At 41.3% G+C, this 15020-nt stretch overlaps 1 protein-coding gene across 5 annotated transcripts in view; it reads right to left on the bottom strand.

Moving 5' to 3' along the window:
- The window catches only part of glsb (glutaminase b), a 37846-nt gene continuing 22826 nt past the window's right edge, over nucleotides 1–15020 (bottom strand). For 2 of the 5 annotated variants that reach the window (XM_030427901.1, XM_030427904.1), the window contains 5 exons: nucleotides 14556–14648; nucleotides 4009–4070; nucleotides 3722–3798; nucleotides 3542–3605; nucleotides 1–2429 (listed from right to left, as the gene is read on the bottom strand). In XM_030427901.1, coding sequence (XP_030283761.1) covers nucleotides 2279–2429; nucleotides 3542–3605; nucleotides 3722–3798; nucleotides 4009–4070; nucleotides 14556–14648 — 447 coding nt within the window. In that variant the 3' untranslated portion in view covers nucleotides 1–2278. Of the gene's footprint in view, nucleotides 2430–3541; nucleotides 3606–3721; nucleotides 3799–4008; nucleotides 4071–6461; nucleotides 13320–13356; nucleotides 14107–14555; nucleotides 14649–15020 lie in introns of those variants that run through there. The other 3 variants (XR_003985197.1, XM_030427902.1, XM_030427903.1) reach the window with 3 other exon arrangements.

Below are 15020 nucleotides of genomic sequence, written 5' to 3'. Positions count from 1 at the left end.
TCTTTTTTAGACATTTTAATGCAGAAATGTTACATATTATATCTGTAAATTATTCTGTCATTTACACTTTACACTAAACTAAACTTCTGACTCATCAGGTAGTTCGTTATTGACATTTGTGACTTCTGTGGCTCCATATTGTGCGTCATACTTAATCCTACCTTTAACGACTTTGTGTCTGCTCCTTCCAACACCAACAATCACAATCTTATCTATGTAAAACAAATATATACTGTACATATTTTTAAATTGGTTTACAGGAAATACAGCGCTACAGTGAGACCACGAGAAACTGCCACTTTGGATTGTTACAGCACGACTTGAAGCCTGAGTGTCGACACGTTATGTTCAGTTCAGGTTACAGTTATTGTACAATATGCATCCTTTATATTCATATGATTTTTTTCTTTTTTTAAATGACATGTCATCGAGGACAGTTTGGTACATTCTTAAAGGAGCAGTTCACCCAAAAATGAAAAGAAAACCCAGTCATCATCTCCTCAGCATCACGCTGATGGAAAGATTCCAGATAACATTTCTGGAGCTTCGCGGGAAAAAAGTGGCAGCGTTCTGCTAAAACCACAGAAGAAGATGTCTCCATAGAGTCGTTCAGTGTAATAGATAGTTTCTAGTGATTTAATTTACACTTTGAAAATCACAAAAGTGGTTTTCATCTGTGAAGATTATCCAGCTGAACCAAACGTGTCTGCGTCTTGAACTTCAAAAATCTTTCAGGCTTTTTGTCGAGGGAACCAGAACTTCCAGGCATCTCTGCTGTTTTTTCTCAAAGTCTACGGAAGCCCTGAGATCCAAAACTGATTTTAAAATGATCTTATTTAAACCCTCGACATGCATTCAAGCTGGAGCACCCACTCCAGACGAGAGGTGCGTTGATGCTTCTAGCTCAGCGGCTGCAGTGAAGATTTCAGCATAATAAAATGTGTAAATAACATCTTTTCAAATCAATTTGGGATCTCGGGGCTTTGGGAGACTCTTTTTGTTTTTTGTTTTTTTTCTTTTATAGGACATAAGTGGGTTCTTTACTGACGTGTTTTATGTTTTCCATAATTAAAAACCTTATTCCTGCAGCAATCTATTACGCTGAACGACTCTAGGGAGCCATTTTTACATTTTAAATCAAGTCTCCACCTCTTTTAGGAAAACACTGCAACACTGTTTTTTTTTCTTCTGTGAAGCTCCAAAAATGTCGACGTTGAGCAGAAGATGACGGAACTTTCATTTCTGGGTGAACTGCTCCTTTAAAGTACATTCATAGACATTGATTTGTATTGGATCTTCTCCGGAGCAGAGGAAACATCACGTCTGTAAAGAATCGCCGCGAGAAAGTTCAGACTGAATCATCGTTGCATTAAGAAACCTGCGCAGGAAACTCGAGACGTGTGAGACCAATTAGCAAAAATACAATATTCTCCATACGGAAACATTATCAACAATCTCTGTCAAGTTTTAAAGGAACAATGTAACTACGACGACAAAAAAATAAAGAGCTTTCCTTCATCCAGAATGATCTACACGATGATTTATATAGTTTAAAAAGTCTCTGTGAAATAAATACTTCTTCTGGTGCCTCTGTAAAAATACATTCGCATCACATGTACACAATCAGAGATGCGTTATAAAGTCTATACCGTGATTTCCACACACACACACACACACACACACCTCACTGTCTCACTACACTAACACAACAGAAGGTGCAACTAAACTAACACACCGATACAATCTAGCTCCTGTGGAACCACACGTGAGTTACAGATTACACGAGCAATGCGCTGTAAACGTCTCAGTACAGGTATTATTATAGATATTGTGTTGTTTAAATCTAAAACACGCAACACAGTTTTAACATCATGGGAGGGGAGGAGCTGTGAGGAGGAGGAGCTGTGAGGGGAGGAGCTGTGAGGGGGAGGAGCTGTGAGGAGGAGGAGCTGTGAGGGGGAGGAGCTGTGAGGAGGAGGAGCTGTGAGGGGGAGGGGCTGTGAGGAGGAGGAGCTGTGAGGGGGAGGAGTCGTAAGGATGAGGAGCTGTGAGGGGGAGGAGCTGTGAGGAGGAAGAGCTGTGAGGAGGAGGAGCTGTGAGGAGGAGGAGCTGTGCGGGGGAGGAGCTGTGAGGAGGAGGAGCTGTGAGGGGGAGGAGCAGCGATGTGCAGCCGGCTGACGCGACACGAAAAGTAAAGCAGGTAAAAATACTGGTGCTGAAGTTCTTGTTCCAGAGGACGCCGCCGCCGCCGCCGCCGTGTTGTGGTGACGCGTTGGCCTCACAGCAGGCTGTCCAGGCTCTGCTCGGCGCTCTGCTTGTCCTTGTCGTCGGTGACGGCCGGGGTGAAGTGGTCGTGGTGCTCCTGCAGGATGGTGACGACATCGTGGTGGCCGAACTGCACCGCTTCATCCATCGGCGTGTTGCCCCACCTGTACACGAGAAAAGTGTGGAGGAGGAAAGTATTCAGGTAATGTTGCTTCAAGGAAAAGTTCACCCAAAAGTGAAAATTCAGTCTCGTAATCCACAAAACATTCCTGGAGCTTCACAGCAGAACAGCTCGTCAGGTGTAATCCAAGTCTCAATATCCCAAATCGATTTCAAAAGATGTAATGTTATTTACACCTTTTCACTCGCTGCTACGCTAAAAGTGTTACCACTGGTGGGCGCCGTTTAGCTCAGTGGGTAGAGCGGGTGTCCCCATGTACAGAGGCTTTGTCCTCGCTGCAGCGGCCCCGGGTTCGAGTCCCGGCCCAAGGACCGTTTGCTGCGTGACACTCTCCCTCTCTCATCATGTTTCCTGTTATATCTCGAGCTCTTCTATCAGTAAAGCCATGAAGGCCAAAAATGATCTTCACAACGTCCAGGGTGTAAATAACGTCTTCTCGAATACATGTTGGCTTTTGGAGACGAGTTTGTTTTGTTTTTTGGGTTGTTTTTTACTTTTTAAAACAGTTTACATCTGTTGATCTACAACGCTGTTTTGCTGTGAAGCTCCTCAAATGTTTTGTGGATGACGAAACATCACCTGACTCTCCATCAGCATGAGGTTGAGGAGATAACAAATTATTTTTGGGTGAACTGTTTCTTTTAAGGGACATTTTCAGTGCAGGTTTTGTATCAACAGCTTATCTGAAGCTGTTTGTAAGTTAAATACACGCAGATGATAAAACTTGTCAGTCTGAAACTTGATTCAAATAGACACGTTGCTTTCAAACCTATCAATCTATTGTTGGTGCGAAAGCTGCTCAACCTTTTAAATGCTAGAAAGGACCAAACTGACTAAATTCTCCTGAACAACAGAGATAAAATGAAGGTGACAGATTCTGAGAGAGATTCTGTAAAATTTGTCTGAAAAAGAAAAATATTCAAAGCTACCCGACATCCTAAACTGTCACCATCCCTCAGCAGAAAAGTAGGACTTGATTTCACGTCCTGCTGCTAATAAAATTCAGACTAACATGAAACATTTCTGCTTCATAAAAACACTGATGGGGTAAAAGGGTGGAGAAGGCCACACTGATGACGGAGGCTCTGGACTCACCTGTCTCTGGGTACCGGGTTCACCTTGCAGGCCTCCAGCAGGAAGCGCACCACCTCTGTGTGTCCTGAAGCAGAGCAGAGGGTAGAAATACTGAAGTCAAAAGATCTGACTACTTCTTCCAACAAACATCTAATAAAAACCAGTTTTGTCGGTAAAGATTCGGTCGAGGCTGCAGCTCACCTTCAGCTGCCGCCACATGGAGGGCCGTCCGTGAGTCGTAGTCCCGCTGCTCCATGTCGATGGACGACAGCGCAAACCTGCAACACAAAACACCTTCCATCACCTTTCCTTCACTTTTTAAATCTTTCCTCTTGTTGCCACTTGAGGTCACCAAAGTATAAAGAGAGGGAAGTCATTTCTCACCATCAAAACAATAATTACAGACAGTTTATGTAGCGTGAATCAACACCTGGATTAGTTTAGGGCCAATATATGACAAGAGAGTAAACATGAGAGAGTGTGAGCACCTCCTCAGGGCGGAGACGTCTCCGGTGAAGGCGGCAAACAGCAGGTTGATGACGGACTTCACCTGCAGACAGAAACAGACGGAGCACAGAGTCATCCTGTTCTTCACCACAGCTACAAACGTCAGACAAACAGATTCAATCACTGCTTTCACCGGGGGACTAGTTGGGATTCAGTGACAGATGTTAAACATTAAATCTCTGAGCATCTCTGAGGAGAATTCAGTTTCAGCGTCATCATCCTCAAATTAATTCTCAAACTGGTGTTATTCTTCAGTTTTTCTTCTTCAGGCTCATTTATTTCCCGACACTTCTGGGCACTGTGGCTTTCAGCAAACGTTACTCAAACAGGAGAGAACAGTGAATTTGTCTGGGACTTTTATCAGCGTTGGATGAACACGTTTTGTGTTCTATTGAGGCCAAAACGATGTTAAATCTGGTCGAAATAAGCTCCAGGGGGTGTTTTTATGGCGAAGGAGGTACAACAGTGCAGCTCATTGATGCGTTTTTAATAGTTTTTGGACAAGAATGGACTCAGAGGAAGAAGAAAAACACAGAATATCACCAGATTTAAACCTGACGTTTGGCGTTTAATATTGCAACGAAAGAAAATGTACTTATTTACGTGTTAGAGCTGCAAATAAACATTGAATCATTTGGTCTATAAAAAGTAAAAAAGTGGATTAAAATGCTTCTTTTGTCCAACTAACAGTCTGAAACCCAAATACTCTTCATTTACTGTCATGATCTTCACATATTTGAAGCTGCAACCAGCAAATGTTTTGTCATTTTTGCCTGAAACAATTAAATCGAATATCAAAGAAGTTGATCGATTTCTCGCTGCAGCTCTTTTTAAATCATAAAAGAGAATTCCCCCTCAGCTGAATCTACTCGGTCACAACAACATTTCCACCTGCAGTAACGAGGCTGAATCTTATAAACACACAGATCCCGGCATCAGTGAAGACTTACCATCAGACAGGAATCAATCACTCCCTACAGACAAAACTTCAGGAGGTGGAAACATTCAAAGAAACACTGGAAATGTCAACAAATGAACTGGAACACCAACACAGACCAGCATCTACTCTCAGATCTGAAAGAATACATTAAACTATCAGTGTTTTAATTTACTGTGGTTAAATATGCAATTAAATATTATTAATACTTTGAAAATAATAAATTTTTACAAAGTCTTCCTTAAATCTTGGTTCCAGAAAAATAAATAAATACACAACCGCACAAACAGGACTCACACACATGCACACACGCCCTGTAGGAGGCGCCACAACCTGGTCCGATTGGGTCTTGAACAGTCAAACCTTTGGACCTTGGGTCAACTCCCTGCAGAACTACCATCGCCCCAAATGTCTCAGAATTTACGAGCAATGTCACTTATAACAATGAAGATGTCTCATTAAACTAGCAGTTAATTAATATGATTATATACAATAGAAACATATCAGAAAACTTAAATGTGGATTAATTGATCTACACTTGTTGAGCATGTTGAACAAACAACAGCCTGTATTTGTATCCAGACTGGGTCACTGTTTTCAGTAAACAGCCTGTAAATGCTGCAGAACCTGACGTGCAACATTTCACCCTCAACTTAAAACACATCGACCTCACGTTTCTACAGTTTCTTAGGTTTTTATTTGTTGTATGAATGAACATCTCTTATATTCAAGCCATCGTCACACGAGGTCTCACACTGTTGAGACTTTAGAGAGACGTAGTTTGTAGTTTTCATTTCTAAAACCCAGAATTCAGTCTTGGACTTTTCTGAATTTGTTTTCAGTCAAATGCCTGAAATAAGATCCGTTAAGATAGTTTCACGTTTTGTTCCACGACATAAAATACACCAATAAATGTCCCACAATTTAATTATAATGCTCTTAGTTTGCTAACAAGTGTCTAACTGAGACTGCAGACAGACAGTCTTTAGTTACAAACTATTCTAACTCTGACTTACAACTTATTATACAGAACATGTATAGTAATTGTGATGCAAGACTCGTAGTGGTGGTGACGTTTAAGTCGTGTGACCGTGATGTCGTTTGTTTATAGCCCAACATTAGCTTTTTACCTCTAATATATGTAATCAACGCTTCTAAATCACACAAGAGGTTCATCTGTGGAGATTATCTTGATATGGATGAAACCTGTAAGTATCATAAACTTGTGTTCGTCAAAGAAGTTATTTTCTGCAATATTTAAAAGTCTTAAAAGGCTTTTTGACGAGAGAACCAGCGTGATGCTAACTTCCAGGTAAAGAATCAATGTAGAGCTTATTGCAGAGAAACTGAACTGCCACAAGGGGGAGACAAAAGTTCAACACTCCGGTTTTAATGAATGATAAAAAAAGTGGACTGTTTCCTTTTGAAGAGTGTTTTTGCAGCAGTCAGTCTGAAAACGTCTCTAAATAAAGAACATGTACGAGCGCAGAGAGATTAGCTGATAGATAACAGTGTTTTATTAGGGTTTGTACAACAGACACCAAGTCTAAGAAAACACCACGTTCAGACTGTGAGTCCGTCACAGCCACAAAGAAACTGAAGTGCCGTCATGACAGTTTTTGGGGTTTATGGAGACTTTACATACAGAATTACAACCATGTGGACAGAGAAAAGAAACCAAAACATGTAAAAGTTTGACAGGCGTGAGCTTGGAACTGCACGGCTTCATCCACTGATGACTGGAGGAAGTTTTTGGTTTCCATCTTTTGAGATATTTCAACTCAAATTAGCATTTTCTGGATATTTTCCAGCCTCCAGTCTTCACAGTATCTGCTGGTGATGCTGCATATTTGACCGAAGCTCACAATTCCAAGCTCACGCTAAAATTCATATGCAATTTTCCACGTCACAATTGATGCGAGAGACACAGATCAACATATATAAAAAGACATGTGGAAGGTAATCAAATGAACTGTCTGATTACATGGGATTAAAAACACATTTATTAAAATCATACAAAAATATGCATGCAAGAGGGAGAATGAGAACTCAGACAAAAAAAAAAATGAAATAAAGGATGAATAACATGACATGAACGATAAAAATCTGATGATTTTCATTCAAATACTGGTATGTGCATTCAAAAGCCTCTCTGTCATGATTGTGATTGTAGAGAGAAATTCTAAATTTGAAGCGAGAGCAGAGAGAAGAAGCTTTTAAAATGAAACCAGTCGGTGCTGGTCTGGTCCAGTTTTCATGCAGACACTGCTTTTTAGATTTTGTGTCAATTACAGGGAAAAATCTGCTTTTCAGGAAAGAAATTAAACGCTTGAATATCGTTAGATAAAAGCGAATGATTCTCTTCAGTCTCGATTCAGAAAGCCGACGTACATGACTGACTTTTTGTCCAAAAGTCAAAACCAGATCAACCGATGCTGAGATGAGACACTGGAAAAAAAACAACGATCACATCTGAGGTTTTCTCTCATTAACTGTCTCCAGTGTTTCCCTCCATGATTCATTTAAAGAAGCAGAATTTATCACAGTAAAGAAAATGAAGTAGATTATTGTTGAAGATCCTCTACTTGTGCAGCATCTGGTGTTCTGTATTTGTATATTCAAAGTTATAATTCTTAATCCACCTGCAGTTACAGGTGGTACAAGGTCACATGCATACAACTGAATCCTCTCCTGACAATCTCTTTTGCATGTGCACACGGTTTTAATTAAATAAAGCGCAGGAGTGGCGGACCACTTGGACTACTCCGCCTCCTCCTCTTGGAGTGGTACGTTCCGCCTCCGTGTAGTAACAAAAGCCACAGGAGAGTTTTACTGCCTTTGTTTTCAATATTGTTGTCACTTTAACTGTCAGGACTCTGAGTCGGTTATTAATGTGGTTTCACATTTTTAGCGAGGATGACTTTGAATACGGCTGTAGCAGGATAAACAACAGCCATAAACGGTAGTAACAGTCTTTAATTTGAAGAAAATCTTAACGAATAAGGAGAGAAGCCCTGTCCAATGAATACTGATTTCAGTCCACTGCAGAAAACATCAAGATTCAGGAATAAAATCTTTGCAAGCGGACAAACAACCAAACTCAGCTTCTTGCATCAAACTGAAACAGAAGTTCTTTGTCCATCTTGAAAAGTGCTCATCCGTTTGATTTCACACTTAGCTGATGCAACTCTCAGGACCAAAGGAAGTGCACCGCTGAGTTCCAGCTAATGAGATCAACAAGACTTATTTCTTCACAGTGCATTGCTACCACCAGAAGTTCCCGCAGTAGTGTATCGACAGGGAACCCCCAGTTTGCTACAGAACATTTAAGACCAGAAGAAGAAATGAAGACCAGAGATGTTCGAACGTAGCAAAGTCTTGTAAGTTTGTCATTTTATCTTAAGAATCAGTGATTTAACTGTTGGAATGAATGCTTTTGTTCCCAGAAATAGCCTGGACCCAACCAGCTAAAGAGCCTGGACCCAACCAGCTAAAGAGTCTGGACCCAACCGGCTAAAGAACCTGGTCCCAACCGGCTAAAGAGCCTGGACCCAACCGGCTAAAGAACCTGGTCCCAACCGGCTAAAGAGCCTGGACCCAACCGGCTAAAGAACCTGGACCCAACCGGCTAAAGAACCTGGACCCAACCGGCTAAAGAACCTGGACCCAACCGGCTAAAGAGCCTGGACCCAACCGGCTAAAGAGCCTGGTCCCAACCAGCTAAAGAGCCTGGACACAACCAGCTAAAGAGCCTGGACACAACCAGCTAAAGAGTCTGGACCCAACCGGCTAAAGAGCCTGGACCCAACCAGCTAAAGAGCCTGGACCCAACCGGCTAAAGAGCCTGGACCCCATCAGCTAAAGAACCTGGACCCAACCGGCTAAAGAGCCTGGTCCCAACCAGCTAAAGAGCCTGGACCCTCACAGCTGAAGAGCCTGGACCCTCACAGCTGAAGAGCCTGGACCCTCACAGCTGAAGAGCCTGGACCCTCACAGCTGAAGAGCCTGGACCCTCACAGCTGAAGAGCCTGGACCCAACTGGCTGAAGAGCCTGGACCCTCACAGCTGAAGAGCCTGGACCCAACTGGCTGAAGAGCCTGGACCCTCACAGCTGAAGAGCCTGGACCCTCACAGCTGAAGAGCCTGGACCCAACTGGCTGAAGAGCCTGGACCCAACCAGCTAAAGAACCTGGACCCAACCAGCTAAAGAGCCTGGTTGCACACTGTCTCATATGATTATAATGGTATTATATTGGTATATTGGATACAGAGTGTGAGGTTGTTTGGATGCGCTGCACGAGGACTGAAGAAATCACTGCAGGAGCAGCTAAAATACTTTTTTCTAACATTACTATGAAGAATTAATGACGCCAGAGGCTTTTGAATACTTTGTACCTCCACAAAAAAAATGAGCAGAAACTTAAAAACAGGAAAACAACACATCTAACAGAAAGTCTTTGACATGAAAATAACACAAAAGAAAAAAACTTCACACATGACACATAATAACAGGGAATTATTGGCTCCAGCAACGTCACTCTGAGCTCAAGTCAAACCCAGTGCCAAACACACCACACACAAGTTTTACAGTTTAAACAACGATTGGATAAAACAGATTAAACTCCCCCCACACACACTAAAGTCACAGTAGAGTGACATCTAAGGCATCTGCTGACATGGCAGTCATGTGCAAGTATTTCTATTTCCTGGAGGAGACATTATTATAAATTCGGAACGTCTGAAGTGTATTATTAATAAACACACATTCTGGTTTGCTGCTGAGGATTATCACTCATGTACAGATCCCTACAAGCTATATACACCCGCCACTATGTACATCCAGAAGTACAGTAAAGTATGAAGAGTAACACTTTGAGAGATTTACAAACAATACTGATCGTGTGTGTGTGTGTGTGTGTGTGTGTGTGTGTGTTTGCATACTGACACACTTTTTGAGTATCCAGATAAACATTTCTGGATCAGTGAACTATCTGACTCTGTTTCATATTGCAGTTCCAAGTTTCTCTTCCCTCCGAGGGCTGAAAGTATAAATTCTCTTTTGTCTGCTGGTAGAGCTGGGTGGTTTCCATCATGACTAGTTTCTATACTTTGAGAAATATGAACTCTCTTTTCATGAAATGAAAGAAAATAATATCACTGAGTGTTAAATGTTGCCCGAACAAAAGCAGCTGTACAAGAGCTTGTACAAAATTTGGGCAAGAATTTGGCTTTAACGGCTGAGAAAACCGTGAGAAAACGTCCTATAACAGCACTTTTCTGACAAAGTTTAACCTAGTTAAACTCTTAATAACGAAGGAGGATTTAGTCCAAACTGCTGTTTATCTATTGTCATGAATATCTGATGTTATGGAGAATTAGTTCAGATGTTTTCAGGGGCTTATGAAAATCAGGAAAGTATCTGCACACTAGATTAAAGCTTCCAAAACTTTTTCGGGCTGAAAAAAAGAGAGGGAGAGAAAATACTTTTTTTTTTTAGTCCATTTGAATTCAAGAAGCTTCAAATGGTGCAATCTGTAAAGACTGGCCGCCCGTCAAAGGTCGAACCAAACACCACAAAAGTATCAGTTTCAGAAGATTGACTTATTTTTCTTTTAGGCAAAGAAAAAAGGTGTGGACATATATTCTATCTTCACACATTTGAGCATATTTCTTTTATGTTAGACTAAAAAAGCTAAGAGAGCGAGGACTTGAGACAATACGGGCTGAGGCTAACTGGTTAGCATGCTAACATCATGGACATCTCTGCAATACAGTACAGACGCCTTCAACATCACTTCACGTTCTGTTAAAGATTTTAGTTAACTTCTGATTGTTTTAAAACTCTGGCCTCGTCTTACATATTGCACTGTTAATCCAACTTCACTTGCCATCTTTTTCTTTTTGCACTTCCATGCCAACTTTGGGCAGTTTTCTGATTCTCTGTGCTGCGGACAAATTTCAAGAAGCACAACAGAAGTATTCAGGTTCAACACCCAGCTCTACCTGCTGCTCTGTGTCTGTTATTTCAAGTACAGGTTGAATTTTTCAGATCAGACATTTTAACAATTTTTCCCTTAAAGCTTTAAAAATCCAGCAGTTTTAAATATGGTGAATACTTTACATTTACATTTCTCTGTCTTTGTTGAAAGCAGCTCGATTTCTCGACGAAGGCATCCTGTTTGAACAAGAGTGTATTTGTGTGTGCAGCGTAAACATGCAGTGATGGTTTTGGAGTGAGGCCCAGTCAAACCTGCAGATAAACCCTGCAGTCACCTGCTCACAGTGGAGAAGTTAACGGTTGTGTGAGGACTGGTCAGGCCTGCGCTAACTACGAGGTGCTTTACGTAGCAGTTGCATCAATGAACACACACGACTTGCTCTACTGGCGTCACACTGGGTTAACTCACCAACCTCGACAAACACGGAGCAACCAGCCGCACACACAGACACACACTCTCTCTCTGTTCGTCTAAGCTCAACAGCAGCTCAGAATGATGCAGAGTCTTTTAAGCAGCTTGTGTTTAAGTCATTGCACGGCTCCTAAGCTATTTGCATGAGCAAAATCAGCCCCAACTGTGGTCCAGGCACAAATACTGGCAGGTTAGCCCTTTTTTTATAGCAGTTTCTCTTTTAAATGCGTTAGTTTTTTTGTTGGGTTTCTCAACCTTGACTCTGCTTCTAAGTTCTTAAGTTCTCACGAGCTCTATCTTTTTAAAGATGTGGAGGGAGGCACAAATGATGTTCTATTTCAGAGTTATTCTTCATAATGTTCACCATTAAAAGTAACTGCGGCAACTGAAAAAGTGCAGTATTAGTTCTAAAAGTGTACCTGGTTCTTAGACCAGGGCTGCAACTGATGTTTACTTTGGTTTCTCGATTAATGGATTAGTTGTTGGGTCTATAAAATGTCAGAAAAAAGCGAAAATGTCTGGTTCCTAAAACCCAAGTTAGCGTCCACAAACCCGAAGATTTTCAGTTTAACGTCAGAAGTAAAGAAACCAGAAAATATTCACATTTAAGAAGCAGGAATCCACTTTTTCTTTCTACTCACTCACTCGCCGATTAATCGATTGACAAATAACGAATGGATCTATTGATTGTTGCAGCTCTAGTTCCGACAAGAACAGTGCAGTGAAAGTGACTAAAACAATTCTTAAAAAAAAAAGGGGTGCAATATATCAGATTTGGCCACTAATTCATTCTCACAGGAATGAAAGCTTACTGCTGCCCACTGTAGCTGCTTTTAGCCAGTTAGCCGTGCAACTAGTGGCGTCGAGGACCAGGGGACTGTTGATGTTGACACCGCTAGCACAGGAACTTTGGACCGAAAACGGGCCACTGCTAGCTGGTTAGCATGCTAACTTAAGCAGATATCTCTGTAACTTTCCACAAAAAAAACTCACACATTGCACCTTTAAGTTTTGGGGTTGATTTCTCCTTTCAAAGTCAAGAGTGCAACATTGGAAAAGCTTAACATCTGCCTTATTAAAATCCCTTCCAAGCTCTCTCTCTTTTTTTTTTTTAAATGAGAAACTATGACACCAAACTGCTGCGTTAACAACAAACGGATATGTTAAGAATGTTCTCCTTGACTCAGAACTTCCCATCAATAATCCTTTAAAAGGATTCATTTTCATTTCCTGCTACAGTTCATCCAGCATCTGCATTCATGTGCTAAAATCAGTGTGAGCTACATGAAGAGCAGTTGTTCCTATAAAGTAGTCTGAATGTAGATTTAAAGATTGTTGGTCTAAAAGCTGGTTAACTGAAGCTCCACGCGTGCAAACACATTCATACATTTCAATTTGTTTTTTGCTTAAAATAAAACTGAATTTCAAATCAACCCTTAGCCTACATCCTCGAAGAGGATTGTCAAACACAACCAGATGAGATTTAAACATCCTGTACACTGTACATTAGATCCTACACACACAGACACACACTAAGGCAACAAGCAGGCAGAGGCTACGAGTTCATTTGGAGTTCAGAGCAAAAATTAACAAGCAGTAACCCTCCGTCACAAATAAAAACAAAGAGAAGCTTTGACCGCACAGTAACCGCTTCACAAGCAATAAATAATCCTCTACATAATTTATATATAAATATTAAAGGGTGAGGAAACATTGTGATGATGTTGCAAGAGGTGGGGAGAGAGATCAATCGAGGTGGGAGTGTGAGGGTGTCCTTTTTTCTTTCTTTGTTTAAATTTCACTTGGCGACAGTGTCCATCCTATAGACTACAGTGGTGGAGCTGTCCTCGTGCGACTCAGTGGGGGACACCTTTTTCCAAAGAGGGGCTTTCAGAGCGAGCTCCTGTTGGAGACTCTCGTAATCCATCGGTCCGAAGGTGTGCAGCTGTTTAAGCGACACGAATAACACATTAGTCTTGAGTGCCAGTGACTGGGTTTGTGTGTGAGTGGTATGTGTTTTGCTGAAGTAAAAAAACAGAAAAACCAGAGCCAAACCCAGTTCAGTTAATTATTTACTGGCAAAACTAGAAATATTTCAGCCAGAGCTACGGCCGAGCTTTTTCACCACAGTCCAGAAACCTGTTCTCATCCTCCTGAAGTGAATGCATCTACTTCTACATTATTAGGTCATTAAAAAGTAGGATTTCATATAAGCGGCAGATAATATAAGCTAACCAATATGTCAGTCAGACTCTAGCTGTCACAATGAACTGCAGTTCAGTGTTCCTCTGCAAATAAACTAAGTCCTGCTGTGTGTTTAGTTGTTAGCTTTATTAGCACCGTTAGCTGCAAGTTCACTAAGCCAAACACACAACAGAACTCTGCTGATAACAACGATAACATCTTACTACCCCTCCCGCGGCTGATTTCACCACAGAGCTGTTGTGCACAATAAAGCATCAACTTTTCTCTCTCAAGCATAGAAATTATAGTAATGAGAGGAAGTACTCCGTTGTCGTTAACAGAGCTGACTCAGCTTTGTCTGTTATTTGCCAACAGAAATATGGTACAGCTTTAGTCACGAGCACATTTCAGCATTCTGCTTTAAGGCAGGCTCTGATAATTGTATTAAATAATCAAGCAGACTGACTTTGGCTCTAGTTCCTTCATCAGTGTGTGCATCCATGTATTCTTGACATACTTCTGGAGTTGGTCGACGTACCAAAGACGTCCTACAAAGTGTGATATATAAATTTCCAGCTTTAGTAACGAAATCTTAAGCAATTATTTGCTTATTATTCTTACTAACGATGCACAACAAACTGAACAGTATGAACTCATTTTCAAAAGTAACCAAACTAAAGAAAGACATGTTCAGAATGTCTGATATCACCTGCAGCGATCTCCACAAGAATTCAAACAGTGCACCCAAAAATGGGGCAGAGAAGGGACAAGAACTGTCCTGTCTTACACGTTATCTGACATTACTTGTGTTTCTTCACTTCAGGTGAACTATGTGTAGATCAACATGTTAGTCAGCAGCTACTGAACAGCCGCTTGCAGAACGTTTACAGCTGTACTATTGCAGAGAGGGTGTTGGGTGTCAGTTCTTGTGATGAGGAATCATGGGTGCCGTTTCTGATGGTTTTGTTCTTCACAACATGATGCTGTGTGTCCTTACCCGCTGGTCTCCTCCTTCTCTGCGGGGATCGTGCTTCTTGGCAAAGTGCCTCAAGTTGTCATAGTTGTGGAAGTTGAAAAGCTCAACGAGGTCCTGGAATGAAACGAGTGACAGATACATCAGAAGAATGAATACGTTTGACATTTCTTTCTAGTGACTGGAAGTTGTAAATCAAACATTTCAGAAGGAAATTACACACAGAAATCTGATTTCATTTGGATAGATTGATAGATTCTTGCACCCTGACATGCAGCGTTTACTGTGATCAATATCCATGCTTAGCCTCCAGGTCATCATTGATCAAACATTTCAAACAGGTCCAGTCAATCATAAAGTAAGTGGTTCACGAATTCCTATTATTGACCTTTTCTAATGACGTGTTTTTGTGATTGTTTGTGCAGAAACAAATTCCAGGAGAAAAGGTGTGACAGCGTCTCATATCCTCTGCCTGGATTTTCTTATTTT

The sequence above is a fragment of the Sparus aurata genome, chromosome 9, assembly GCF_900880675.1.
Source record: "Sparus aurata chromosome 9, fSpaAur1.1, whole genome shotgun sequence".
Classification (NCBI taxonomy): domain Eukaryota; kingdom Metazoa; phylum Chordata; class Actinopteri; order Spariformes; family Sparidae; genus Sparus; species Sparus aurata.
The sequence above is the reverse complement of the archived record's forward strand: the minus strand, read 5'-3'. Positions and strand labels throughout refer to the sequence as shown.